Below are 13,847 nucleotides of genomic sequence, written 5' to 3' on the forward strand. Positions count from 1 at the left end.
CCTTTGACCTGAAGAGTGGAAACCCTGAATTCAAGAAATCTATCAAAGACATTGATCAAAATGATCTGCTCACTCACTGTCCTCCAGGATATAATGACGTCATGGTGCCCTCTATAAAATAAAAAAACATACTGAAGGGGGGATCTTGGTGTGGTATAAAGGAGATCTTTGCTGTCAGATCTCACCAGTAAAACAGGGTGAATCACAGACTTGGTTAAGTTCAGATCAAACCCTGAGCGTAACTGATAAGGATCTTTATCTCTGTGTGATTCATATCTCACTAGTAGATTGATTCTCTGATCTAAAATCGGTTTCACATGTCAGCTAGAGTAGTACTGCAGTAATAGTCGTACTAAGAGTAGTTTCAGTAGTAGTAGTACTACCAGTAGATTTAGTTTTGGTACTTTTGTTATCCATTATTGAGTGTCTGTCACTGTAATCAGCAATGGAGCATAAAAAATGACATAAGCATAAATAAATGAGTTAATAAATTTAAAAATACAGAAATAGCCTCAATAAAATATTATTTATGGAAATGTGGAAAATAAATCAAAGGCATTAATTTAGTTATGTCCTTTTTCATGATCAAAATGTATTTATTTTTCATTTATTTATATATTTAATTATTTATTTCTGCATTTGTTTATTTATTTATGCTTATGTCACTTTTGTGCTCCATTATTTTAGAGTGTACGTGTTTGTCTCTCAGTCACACCTGGTTGTGATTCTGTCTGACTCACCTGTGCTCTCATAAGCTTAATTTATCTACTTTAAAAAATATATATATATTTAATAATAATAATAATCCAACAATATAATGTGTAATAATGAAACACATTGACTGGGGTGATGAGTTCTTTGACTGAGAATGCTCTGAAGTAAATCTCTGAATATTCTTACTAAAGTGAAAGATCTGAATAGTTCCTCCACACTGTAACTCAGTTCATTTATTGCAGTACTGTTTGTACTTTACTGAAGTGTTTCCACTGGGGCTTCACCTAACGATTATTTTCTGGATTAATCGATTAGTTGTTTGGTCCATGTCAAAAATGGTCTCAGACTTTTGGGCCCCACTGTATAAATATTCAAAACAGTAAAGTTTTTTTTGCAATTGTGTTTTGTAAATCCTGTCACTGCCAACAAAAAGCAAAATAAAATTAAAAAAAGTAAATAAAAAACAGAAATCTAGATTTATCTTTTGTTTTGGGGGGGTCTGTTTGTCTTTTTGTTTTGTTCTTGTTTTGTTGTTGAGGGGGCAGATCACTCTGATCCACACTGCAGGAACAGAAGAAGACGGAACCTAGAGAAGAGGCCGACAGTTCCAGTCGGACACAGATTCGGTGACACCGCGGAGTCCGACAGCAAAATAAACCGAACGGAGCGGTAACCAGAGATTAGCAGCTAACAGCTAACAGGCTGAATTACTTATTAAATAAGAAGCTAAGTGGCTAACAGGCTAATATCCGAACAAGTTAGCAGTTAGCTGCAGTAACATCAACACGACCCGCCTCCGCTTCAACCTGGTCCCGGTCTGACCCGGTCACGGTCTGACACGGTCCCGGTCTGATCCCGTCCGGCAGCATGCAGGCGGAGTTCCGGGCCCCCCGTAGACGGCCCCGGGTATACGAGCAATACGAGGCTCCGCTGCCAGTGAGCAGCCACTTCCGGGCGGATCTCATCAACCAACACGTGCTGGTCTGTGATCCAGACCACATCCAGAAGATCCACAACCAGGTCTGAGTAAATCCACATCACTGTAAATCAGGTCTGGTTTAATCCACATCACTGTAAACCAGGTCTGAGTTAATCCACATCAGTATTAACCAGGTCTGGTTTAATCCATATCAGTATAAACCAGGTCTGAGTTAATCCACATCAATATAAACCAGGTCTGAGTTAATCCACATCACTGTAAACCAGATCTGAGTTAATCCACATCACTGTAAACCAGGTCTGAGTTAATCCACATCAGTATAAACCAGGTCTGAGTTAATCCACATCAGTATAAACCAGGTCCAAGTTAATCCACATCAATATAAACCAGGTCTGAGTTAATCCACATCAGTATAAACCAGGTCTGAGTTAATCCACATCAGTATAAACCAGGTCCAAGTTAATCCACATCAATATAAACCAGGTCTGAGTTAATCCACATCAGTATAAACCAGGTCTGAGTTAATCCACATCAATATAAACCAGGTCTGAGTTAATCCACATCACTGTAAACCAGGTCTGAGTTAATCCACATCACTGTAAACCAGGTCTGAGTTAATCCACATCAATATAAACCAGGTCTGGTTTAATCCACATCAGTATAAACCAGGTCTGAGTTAATCCACATCAGTATAAACCAGGTCTGAGTTAATCCACATCAGTATAAACCAGGTCTGAGTTAATCCACATCCGTATAAACCAGGTCTGAGTTAATCCACATCAGTATAAACCAGGTCTGAGTTAATCCACATCAATGTAAACCAGGTCTGAGTTAATCCACATCACTGTAAACCAGGTCTGAGTTAATCCACATCAGTATAAACCAGGTCTGAGTTAATCCACATCAGTATAAACCAGGTCTGAGTTAATCCACATCAGTATAAACCAGGTCTGAGTTAATCCACATCAGTATAAACCAGGTCTGAGTTAATCCACATCAGTATTAACCAGGTCTGACTTAATCCACATCAGTATAAACCAGGTCTGAGTTAATCCACATCAGTATAAACCAGGTCTGAGTTAATCCACATCAGTATTAACCAGGTCTGACTTAATCCACATCAGTATAAACCAGGTCTGAATTAATCCACATCCGTATAAACCAGGTCTGAATTAATCCACATCCGTATAAACCAGGTCTGACTTAATCCACATCAGTATAAACCAGGTCTGAGTTAATCCACATCAGTATAAACCAGGTCTGAGTTAATCCACATCAGTATTAACCAGGTCTGACTTAATCCACATCAGTATAAACCAGGTCTGAATTAATCCACATCCGTATAAACCAGGTCTGAATTAATCCACATCAGTATAAACCAGGTCTGAGTTAATCCACATCAGTATAAACCAGGTCTGAATTAATCCACATCAGTATAAACCAGGTCTGAGTTAATCCACATCAGTATAAACCAGGTCTGAATTAATCCACATCAGTATAAACCAGGTCTGAGTTAATCCACATCAGTATAAACCAGGTCTGTAGTCTCCTGGTCGATTAGTTGGTTGATTTGCTCTCATTGGTTGAATAATCGCTGTGTTAATTTCAGAAGGGGAAAAGTGCATCAACAACCTTCCAGGATTAATCCATTATTTCCTGCGACGGATAGTGCAGGCCTGGTCGGGGTCTCGGTGGCCTGGCAGCCAAAAAAAAATTTTTAATGTCAAAAATAACACCAGATTTGATGACACATCGCTGACTGACGTAAAACGCATCACTACCAGTGTGCCAGCGTGGGAATGTCAGCTCTGTATACTGGAAATACAGAGAGATTGACCTGGTGGTGACGGGCTTCATCAGCATTGTGTGAAATACTGCAGGTTTAAAATAAGAAAAACATTAAAATACTTAATATACCTTGAAAATAATAAAAAAACATTGAAAATAAGATAATAACACATTAACATACATTAAATACCGAGTTAAACAGGATCCAGGTCTGAGTTGACACATCACGTTGTGTTGCAGGGGTTCTTCGGTAAGGGGGTCCTCTCCAGAGCCAGACCGGACCACAGCCTCTCCGACCAATGGGAGCGTGAGTTTACACCCAATGACATCATCATCTGTCTGGTCCAATCAGCAGTGTTCTCTGCAGCCAGCTGATCTCTGTTTGTGTTACAGAACATGAGGGTTTGTTTCTACCCATCATCCCCCAGTCCAGGTCAGTGACATCACACCTGTCTGTTGAAACGATGACATCACACCCGTCTGTTGAAACGATGATGTCGTGGAAATTGTCTTAAAACACTTAACACACATATGAAATATAAACAAAAGACTGCTGGGTTGAAGATTAAAAAATATTATTATTGATCAGTAAGGAGACAGAACTCACACAAAGCGAATCATTCCTCCAAACTGACCTTTTTATAATCTTCAGAGACGAAGAAATGATCATCGATCAGTCATATTATACAAACTTATGGATTACAGCCAATGGCAAACAGCCATGAGATACATTTACATGCACATGTATGTTAGATAAGAACCTTTAACACCTTAACATGTCCCGTGTACTCCAAGACCCTGAATGGTACCTTATAGGGCCTGAGCCAGGATGGAGAGGAGGGTCTGCTAGAACACAGTCCTTCTCTCAGGAACAAGCACACACGATCATCTTCACACATCTCTGCTCGTTAAAATGATGAGACAGTCCTTGATTACCTTTACAATGATATGACATCTTCCCAAGCCTGATGTGAGTTACCTGCGCTGGGAGGAAACACACCTGTTCTCCTCTCGTTCCTGCAGGTATGAGGAGCTGCTCAGGTGGGCGGCATCGGCCCTCGCCGCTCAAGGATTGGATGAAGAAGCTGTCAATCAAACCCTGCTCAGACTGTCTCAGCCAGTGGAGATGGAGGCCGTGAGGAGGGAGGTGGGAGGAGGGGGGGCAGTTAACGGACATAGGGGGGAGGGGCAGGCGGCGGGGGCGGAGCTAGGTCCAGAGGGTGGAGCCTCTCCCCACGCTAAGAGGCTCCGGCCGGGGTCAGAGGTCGAGCCGGAGGCTGAGAGAAGCTGCAGGTAGTTTCTGTTCACCAGACTCCCTTTAAGAATCTGCTGTTTTACACTCTGCCTTGTTTATTGGAGACAACTCTTATTTTATTCAACAGAATAGATCAATATTTATTAATCCTCTCGGAAATTCATCATGTGTCATACAGACAAACAAACAGACACCCACAATACCAACAACAACAACAACAACAACAACAATACCAACAACAACAACATAGCACCACAACATAATCACTGACATACATATTATAAGGTTCAGCATCCTCACAAACACAGAGGTTCAGTTATTCTGTTGTACTGGTGCGGTACTGGTGCGGTACTGGTGCAGTACTGGTGCAGTACTGGTAGGTATGAATGATCTGCGAGCCCGGTTGGTTGGGAGGGACGGCAAACAGAACAGAACAGAATACATGTTTGTCTTCAGTTCACCAAAACATGAAGACTCAGTACACACGATTCTTCCAACAGAGAGACAGTGAAGCAGTCAGTGGAACTGTGATGATGTCACAGGTTAGTCGCACCAACAAAGCCCTGAACTGATTTTCAGTTTATTTATATCACAATATACTCCTGAGAACAGTGACATAGGTCCTCGGGTTACAGACACTCTGCTCCAACTCCCCCTTAAAACATTAAAAGAATAACACACTCAATAATCTGATCAATAAACCAGAAACATACAATATATACACACATAACATACACACTCCAGAATACATACTGGTCATGAAGTTGTTGTCCATGGAGCTGAAACCCAGGCGAGCCTCACCACACCTTCACAGTATAAACATCTGATCTGCTTCATACCTGGCAAAAAGTATGTCTCTGAATCTCTGAATCTCTGAAAAGATCCAGAGAGTTCAGCTCTATTCCTGTTCCTCACACGAGGGAACTCTGTATGTACGTTCAAGACATGGTGCAGGATGTCTCAGGCACGTTTTGATCGGGCACTACAGTTCATCCCATCAACTTCAGCTCAACTCAAAATTATAGTCTCCAGATATTCTGTTGATGAGGTGTTTAGGGAACATGGGTAAATATAGTGTCTACTGAGGCGTTTAGGGGACAGGCACTGTTCTTTCTAGGTACTGAGAAATTGTCTCGTTCAGAGCAGGCACGTTATGAACGGGCACTGCACTTGTGATAATAATCTGGGAATATTTCAGAGATTAAAACTCAACTGTGATGTTTATTTTCATTTTTCAGGTTGGACCCACAAGACCTGAACCCTGACCAGGACCTTGATCCCAGCTCTGACCCTGATGGTTTGGTTCCAGGTCCTGGTTTTGTCCTGGTGGTCTCTGACAGTGAGGTAAGTCTTCCTCTGAAACTCAGACTGTGACAGCCAATCCACACAGAAAGTGCTTTTAGAAGACGCTTCCATCTTATTAAATGTATCAGTCAACACTGACCCCCGACGTTTCCTACACTGAGTCTGGTGTATATATACAGTATACAGTGGTGTGTATATATACAGTGGTGTATATATATAGTATACAGTGGTATATATACAGCGGTGTATATATACAGTATACAGTGGTATATATACAGTGGTATATATACAGTGGTGTGTATATATACACACCACTGTATATATACCACTGTATATATACAGTGGTGTATATATATAGTATACAGTGGTATATATACAGCGGTGTATATATACAGTATACAGTGGTATATATACAGTGGTATATATACAGTGGTGTGTATATATACAGTGGTGTATATATATAGTATACAGTGGTATATATGCAGTGGTGTGTATATATACAGTATACAGTGGTATATATACAGTGGTGTGTATATATATAGTATACAGTGGTGTATATATACACCACTGTATACTATATATATACACCACTGTATACTGTATATACACACCACTGTATACCATATATATACACCACTGCATATATACCACTGTATATTATATATATACACCACTGTATATATACACACCACTGCATATATACAGTGGTATATGTATATATAGTATACAGTGGTGTGTATATATACAGTATACAGTGGTGTATATATATATAATATACAGTGGTATATATACAGTGGTGTATATATATATGGTATACAGTGGTGTGTATATACAGTATACAGTGGTGTGTATATACAGTATACAGTGGTGTGTATATATACAGTATACAGTGGTGTGTATATACAGTATACAGTGGTGTGTATATATATAGTATACAGTGGTGTGTATATATATAGTATACAGTGGTGTATATATACAGTATACAGTGGTGTGTATATATATAGTATACAGTGGTGTGTATATATATAGTATACAGTGGTGTGTATATATATAGTATACAGTGGTGTATATATACAGTATACAGTGGTGTGTATATATATAGTATACAGTGGTGTGTATATATATAGTATACAGTGGTGTGTATATACAGTATACAGTGGTGTGTATATATATAGTATACAGTGGTGTGTATATATATAGTATACAGTGGTGTATATATACAGTATACAGTGGTGTGTATATATATAGTATACAGTGGTGTGTATATATATAGTATACAGTGGTGTGTATATATATAGTATACAGTGGTGTGTATATACAGTATACAGTGGTGTGTATATATATAGTATACAGTGGTGTGTATATATATAGTATACAGTGGTGTATATATACAGTATACAGTGGTGTGTATATATATAGTATACAGTGGTGTGTATATATATAGTATACAGTGGTGTGTATATATACAGTATACAGTGGTGTGTATATATATAGTATACAGTGGTGTATATATACAGTATACAGTGGTGTGTATATATATAGTATACAGTGGTGTGTATATATATAGTATACAGTGGTGTGTATATATACAGTATACAGTGGTGTGTATATATATAGTATACAGTGGTGTATATATACAGTATACAGTGGTGTGTATATATATAGTATACAGTGGTGTATATATACAGTATACAGTGGTGTGTATATATATAGTATACAGTGGTGTGTATATATATAGTATACAGTGGTGTGTATATATACAGTATACAGTGGTGTGTATATATATAGTATACAGTGGTGTGTATATATACAGTATACAGTGGTGTGTATATATATAGTATACAGTGGTGTATATATACAGTATACAGTAGTGTGTATATACAGTATACAGTGGTGTGTATATATGGTGGTGTAGGTTTATTTATACAGTAGTGGTATATGATATCATGGTGTTCGGTAAATGTGGTGCATTCTGTAGTAAACAGAGTGATTTCTAACTGTCAGACACAGTCAGTGTGTCTGTCGCTAACTAGCTTACAGCTAATGTACAGTTTACATTTTGGCTGTTTGGAGCGAATAAACAAATGATCCAGTAGGGCTTCTAACCATTATGAAAACAAGATAATTGAGATAAATTGATTATTGTGCCGTGTTCCATTTCGCAATAATGATGATGCTCTGGTTTTGTCTTGAGTTATAAATCCAGCGCACATCTGTCCTTTACATCAGAGCGCAGAAAGACATGGAGGTCTCCATGAGACGCTCGGAGTCAGTGTGGATCAATACGTTTAATAAGATGGAAGCGTTTCTGTTCAATCACGAGTCAATCAATAAGTGAAACTCATGTGAGTAACATGGTGGGGGGTCGGGGGGGTGAGGCAGGTGTATGTTGACTCAGTGTGTTGTTCTGTTTCAGGCAGGAGGGGGGGTCGGGGGGATGAGGCAGGTGAGGCGGACCCCGTTCTCCCTCACAGAGTACCTGCAGCTCAGCCTGGAGGAGGTAACACCAACACCAAAATACTGCATTACCCATGATGCTCAGCAGCTTCCCTGCTAATACACTAAATACTACATTACCCATGATCCTCGGCAGCTTCCCTGCTAACACACTAAATACTACATTACCCATGATCCTCGGCAGCTTCCCTGCTAACACACTAAATACTACATTACCCATGATCCTCGGCAGCTTCCCTGTTAACACACTAAATACTACATTACCCATGATCCTCGGCAGCTTCCCTGCTAACACACTAAATACTACATTACCCATGATCCTCGGCAGCTTCCCTGTTAACACACTAAATACTACATTACCCATGATCCTCAGCAGCCTCCCTGCTAATACACTAAATACTACATTACCCATGATCCTCGGCAGCTTCCCTGCTAACACACTAAATACTACATTACCCATGATGCTCAGCAGCTTCCCTGCTAATACACTAAATACTACATAAACCACCATTATCAGCTGCTGTTGCTATGGAGATGCAGCCAGTCAGAGGCACAACGAATCAGAACATTTAAATCTGTCACCACGGTTACTGAAAGTGAACTGTATCACCTGTAGATCACACCTGTACCTGTCTGTCTGCTCCTACAGGCCTTCTTCCTGGTCTACAGTCTGGGCTGCCTGTCTGTCTACCTGCACCAGGTGACTGTCTGCCTATCTGTCTGAGGATCCATGACACCATGGTCCTTATTTTCATCGTTGTGTCATATCTCTTTAAGTGATGTCATCCATGTCCTGTCCTGTGATTGGTCAGGAGCCCCTGTCAGTCATCCAGCTGTGGAGGAGGTTCCGGTCTCTGCGGCCGGACTTCGTCAGCTTGTACGCAGCCTATCACCACTGTCGCAGCAGGGGATGGATCCCTAAAGGAGGGGGTGGGGCCAAGTACGGCGTCGACCTCAGTAAGACACACACACACACACATCAGATCATGGTCACTTTTGGGGACATTACATAGACTTACATTCATTTCCTGGAGATTTAGTGTAACCTTAACCACTGACCCAAAAATCAGCTTCATCCCAGTTGGACAAGCTGTCCCCATTTAACTGGTCCTAAGTCTGAAATCTGTCCCCAAAAGTAGCCTTTGACAGACCACACACACACACACACACACACACACTCAGGCTGTGCTGATCATCAGGTTTAAATGATTCAATTTCCTCTTCTGTGTTCAGTGTTATACAGGAAAGGCCCACCTTTCTACCACGCCAGGTAACACACACACACACACACTAACACACACACACACACACACACACACACTAACACACACACACACACACACTAACACACACACACACACACACACACACACTAACACACACACACACTAACACACACTAACACACACACACACACTAACACACACACATACTAACACACACACACACACACACACACACACACACTAACACACACTAACACACACACACACACTAACACACACACATACTAACACACACACATACTAACACACACACACACTAACACACACTAACACACACACACACACTAACACACACACACACACTAACACACACACATACTAACACACACACACACACTAACACACACTAACACACACACACACACTAACACACACACATACTAACACACACACACACTAACACACACACACACACACTAACACACACATACTAACACACACACACTAACACACACACACACACACTAACACACACACACACACACACACACACACTAACACACACACACACACACACACTAACACACACACACTAACACACACACACACTAACACACACACACACACACACTAACACACACACACACACACTAACACACACACACACACACACACTAACACACACACACACACTAACACACACACACACTAACACACACACACTAACACACACACACACTAACACACACACACTAACACACACACACACTAACACACACACTAACACACACACTAAAACACACACATACTAACACACACACACACACTAACACACACACACACTAACACACACACACTAACACACATACACACACTAACACACGCACACACACACACACTATTACACACACACACACACACACACTAACACACACACACACACTAACACACACACACACACTAACACACACACACACACACACACACATACTAACACACACACACACACTAACACACGCACACACACACACACACTATTACACACACACACACAGAGCAGTCAGTCCTCACTTGTCCTTCAGTGTCCTCAGTCTCACAGGATTGTCCTCTCTCTCTTCCCGTAGTTATTCGGTGGTGGTAGAGCGAGTTGATGGTGCATTTAGGGGCTCGGCGTTGCGTCCGTTTTCGTGGCGTTCTCTTGCGGCTCTCAGCAGGATCACGGCCAATGTCTCCAAGGTACCGACGACTCGTCAGCTTTCATTCTGGTTTCTTTCATTCTGGAGATTTACTGTGTTTGTGTTTACAGGAGCTGATGTTGTGTTACATCATCTATCCAGCCGACCTATCAGAAGCTGAGCTGGACTCACCTGTGTGTCTGAGCAGACTGAAGGTTCAGGTGAGACATACTGTAGGACCAGCAGACAGCAGCTGGGTTTCAGTCTCTACAACTTCCTGTAAATGTCTCGGCTGTTTCTGGGAAATCTGGATTCTTCACTAGATGACACCTCGTCAGAAGAATGATGGATATTCTCATTATCAATGTATCGATATGATTCATATGTAAAATACTAATAATCAAGATAATACAATTAGTTTTTACCAGAAGACTTTATTTAGAGCTGTTTGGTTTAGTACAGTGGGATGGATCCACTTGTTTCTGTGCCAGCACTGGTGTTGTTGTTGTAGGTTTTAGTGTTGTTTAAAGTGTTGTTGTAGGTGCTATTGTAGGTGTTGGTGTAGGTGTTATTGTAGGTATTGTAGGTGTTGGTGTAGGTGTTGTAGGTGGTGTTGTAGGTGTAGGTGTAGGTGTTATTGTAGGTATTGTAGGTGTAGGTGTAGGTGTTGGTGTAGGTGTTATTGTAGGTATTGTAGGTGTAGGTGTTGTAGGTGTAGGTGTTAGTGTTAATGTAGGTGGTGTTGTAGGTGTTATTGTAGGTATTGTAGGTGTTGGTGTAGGTGTTATTGTAGGTATTGTAGGTGTAGGTGTTGTAGGTGTAGGTGTTAGTGTTAATGTAGGTGGTGTTGTAGGTGTTATTGTAGGTATTGTAGGTGTTGGTGTAGGTGTTATTGTAGGTATTGTAGGTGTAGGTGTTGTAGGTGTAGGTGTTAGTGTTAATGTAGGTGGTGTTGTAGGTGTTATTGTAGGTATTGTAGGTGTTGGTGTAGGTGGTGTTGTAGGTGTTAGTGTTATTGTAAGTGTTGTTGTAGGTGTAGGTGGTGTTGTAGGTGTTATTGTAGGTATTGTAGGTGGTGTAGGTGTTATTATAGGTGTAGGTGTTGTTGTAGGTGTAGGTGGTGTTGTAGGTGTTAATGAAACGGTTCATCTCTCAGAAAACAAACTTGAACTTCGAGTCACAGTCATGAAAAATAGTATTTCAGTTCATCTGGGTTGTAACTCAGATTTCCACTATAATTAATCAATATATGATTTATTTAATAAGTTTAAAGGTGATGTCTTCACGTGTCCGACCACCTGTCTGAAACTCTGCAGTTTACAAAGACAGAAAACACACAAACTGAGAATCTGAGACTTTGGAGGAACTGGATGGAGGTTTTCATTGGTAAATGATTAATAGATTATAGTTATAGATACCTTATTTTGTTGGTCGACTAATCGATTGTTTCAGCTCTAAACTAAAGCGGTGATTGTTTTTTTTTTTTAGTTTTTTCTGGAAAAACACTGAACATGATGTTTTCTCTGTGGACAGGAGGTGATAGTCAGCAGGTGGGTTTCCTCCAGAGAACGAGCGGAGCAAGACGACATCTGATTGGCTGACAGGAGGCCGATTTCAGAAGGCGATGATGTCACAAAGAGACTAATAACATGAGAGTTGCAGCAGTGAGGTGAAAGGAGACTGAATCTGCCTGTTTAAAGATCTCCGGACATGTTGTAAGATACATAAAAAATCATAATATGTATCTAATGTATTTGTCCTTAAAAACAACAGTTACCTCATTATAAAGCTTCCTCCTCCTGGTAGGGCTGGGCAATATATGGATATTATAGTGATATCAGATATCATCTTAGATTTTGATACCTTCATATCGTGTTTTAAAGGCTGCATTACAGTGACGTGAAGTCATTTTCTGAACTTACCAGACTGTTCTGTTATTTGCATCGACCCACATAGTCATTATATCCACATTACTGATGATTATTTATCAAAAATCTCATTGTGTAAATATTCAGATTCAGACGACTGTATTTATCCCAGAAGGGTTAAATCAGTTCTACAGTTTATCTGGACACACAAGGACCCCGACCTCCACAGGTGAGCAGCAACATGTCAGACAGCAGATCAGCATCCGGGTACAAGGAACCCTCAGGTGGCCCTGTATACGCAGCTAACAGGAAGGGCCAAACCAGGATAAAAACACCCGTTACAGTTCACATAAGTAGCCTGATAGCAGTCAGGTAGAGGGAAGCGCCCACACTGCACACACACAATATCATTTGTGAAAGCACCAGTAGTCATCCCTACAATACTGATGCAATATCAATATGGAGGTATTGGTGAAAATGATTGTGATATTTGATTTTGTCCATATTGCCCCGCCCTCCTCCTCCTTCATTAAAACTGTAAATATTGTTGATTCTGAAGTTTTCCTGCTGGACACCAGATGTCTCCTCAGTGTTTGTGCATCGGTGGCTTCAAGTTTCCACATCACGCTGGTGGACGTTACATACTGGACCGCGATTGGCTCCGAACCAGCTGTGATGTCATAAATGCTGCTCATAGACCCGCCCCTTAAATTCAGATTTAAGGTGAGCTCAGAGGAACTTTCCAAACTGCACAGAAGAGAACAAACATCCAGCTGAAGGAAGAAGAAGAAACATGTTTGTGAGGAACTTTAACTTTGAATGTTTCATTAAAGCTCCGTCAGTAAACTTGTCTTTACATTCAGTTTGTCACCAAAACTCAGTGTGTGTTTCCTTCTTGTTCACCAGCAAGCAGTCTTCTTCTTCTTCTTCTTCTTCTTCTCTTTCTTCTCTTTCTTCTTCTTCTTCTTCTTCTTCTTCTTCTCTTTCTTCTTCTTCTTCTTCTTCTCTGCATTTATTGACACATACAGTCGACTGCTACAAACACTTCTAAACAAAGACTTGACCTCTGAGTGCTGCTTCAGTCTGGACTCGGTGAAGGTTCAGAGACGTTCTGCTCTG

At 40.8% G+C, this 13,847-nt stretch overlaps 1 protein-coding gene across 2 annotated transcripts; it reads left to right on the top strand.

The window, feature by feature from the left end:
- Positions 1-1,303: 1,303 nt before the first annotated feature.
- On the top strand, positions 1,304-13,590 carry tsen2 (TSEN2 tRNA splicing endonuclease subunit). Of its 2 annotated transcripts, XR_006093980.1 has the most exons (13): positions 1,304-1,734; positions 3,683-3,749; positions 3,836-3,875; positions 4,466-4,735; positions 5,936-6,041; positions 8,419-8,502; positions 9,109-9,159; positions 9,272-9,416; positions 9,693-9,729; positions 10,810-10,921; positions 10,992-11,081; positions 12,394-12,575; positions 13,288-13,590. XR_006093980.1 is itself a non-coding variant. In XM_042403595.1 (12 exons), the coding sequence occupies exons 1-12, from the start codon at positions 1,582-1,584 to the stop codon at positions 12,451-12,453; spliced, it is 1,215 nt and encodes a 404-aa protein (XP_042259529.1). In that variant the 5' UTR covers positions 1,304-1,581; the 3' UTR covers positions 12,454-13,281. The 2 variants fall into 2 exon arrangements, 1 of the variants encoding a protein (XP_042259529.1); XM_042403595.1 differs by lacking the exon at positions 13,288-13,590 and having other exon boundaries at positions 12,394-13,281.
- Positions 13,591-13,847: the final 257 nt, after the last annotated feature.

The sequence above is a fragment of the Thunnus maccoyii genome, chromosome 3 (genome assembly GCF_910596095.1).
Source record: "Thunnus maccoyii chromosome 3, fThuMac1.1, whole genome shotgun sequence".
Taxonomy (NCBI): domain Eukaryota; kingdom Metazoa; phylum Chordata; class Actinopteri; order Scombriformes; family Scombridae; genus Thunnus; species Thunnus maccoyii.

Coding starts and splice junctions, on each gene's coding strand:
- tsen2 (XM_042403595.1), top strand. CDS start 1,582: ATGCAGGCGGAGTTCCGGGCCCCCCGTAGACGGCCCCGGGTATACGAG. Junction 6,042..8,418: donor TGGTGGTCTCTGACAGTGAG/GTAAGTCTTCCT, acceptor GTTCTGTTTCAG/GCAGGAGGGGGGGTCGGGGG. Junction 10,922..10,991: donor TCACGGCCAATGTCTCCAAG/GTACCGACGACT, acceptor TTGTGTTTACAG/GAGCTGATGTTGTGTTACAT.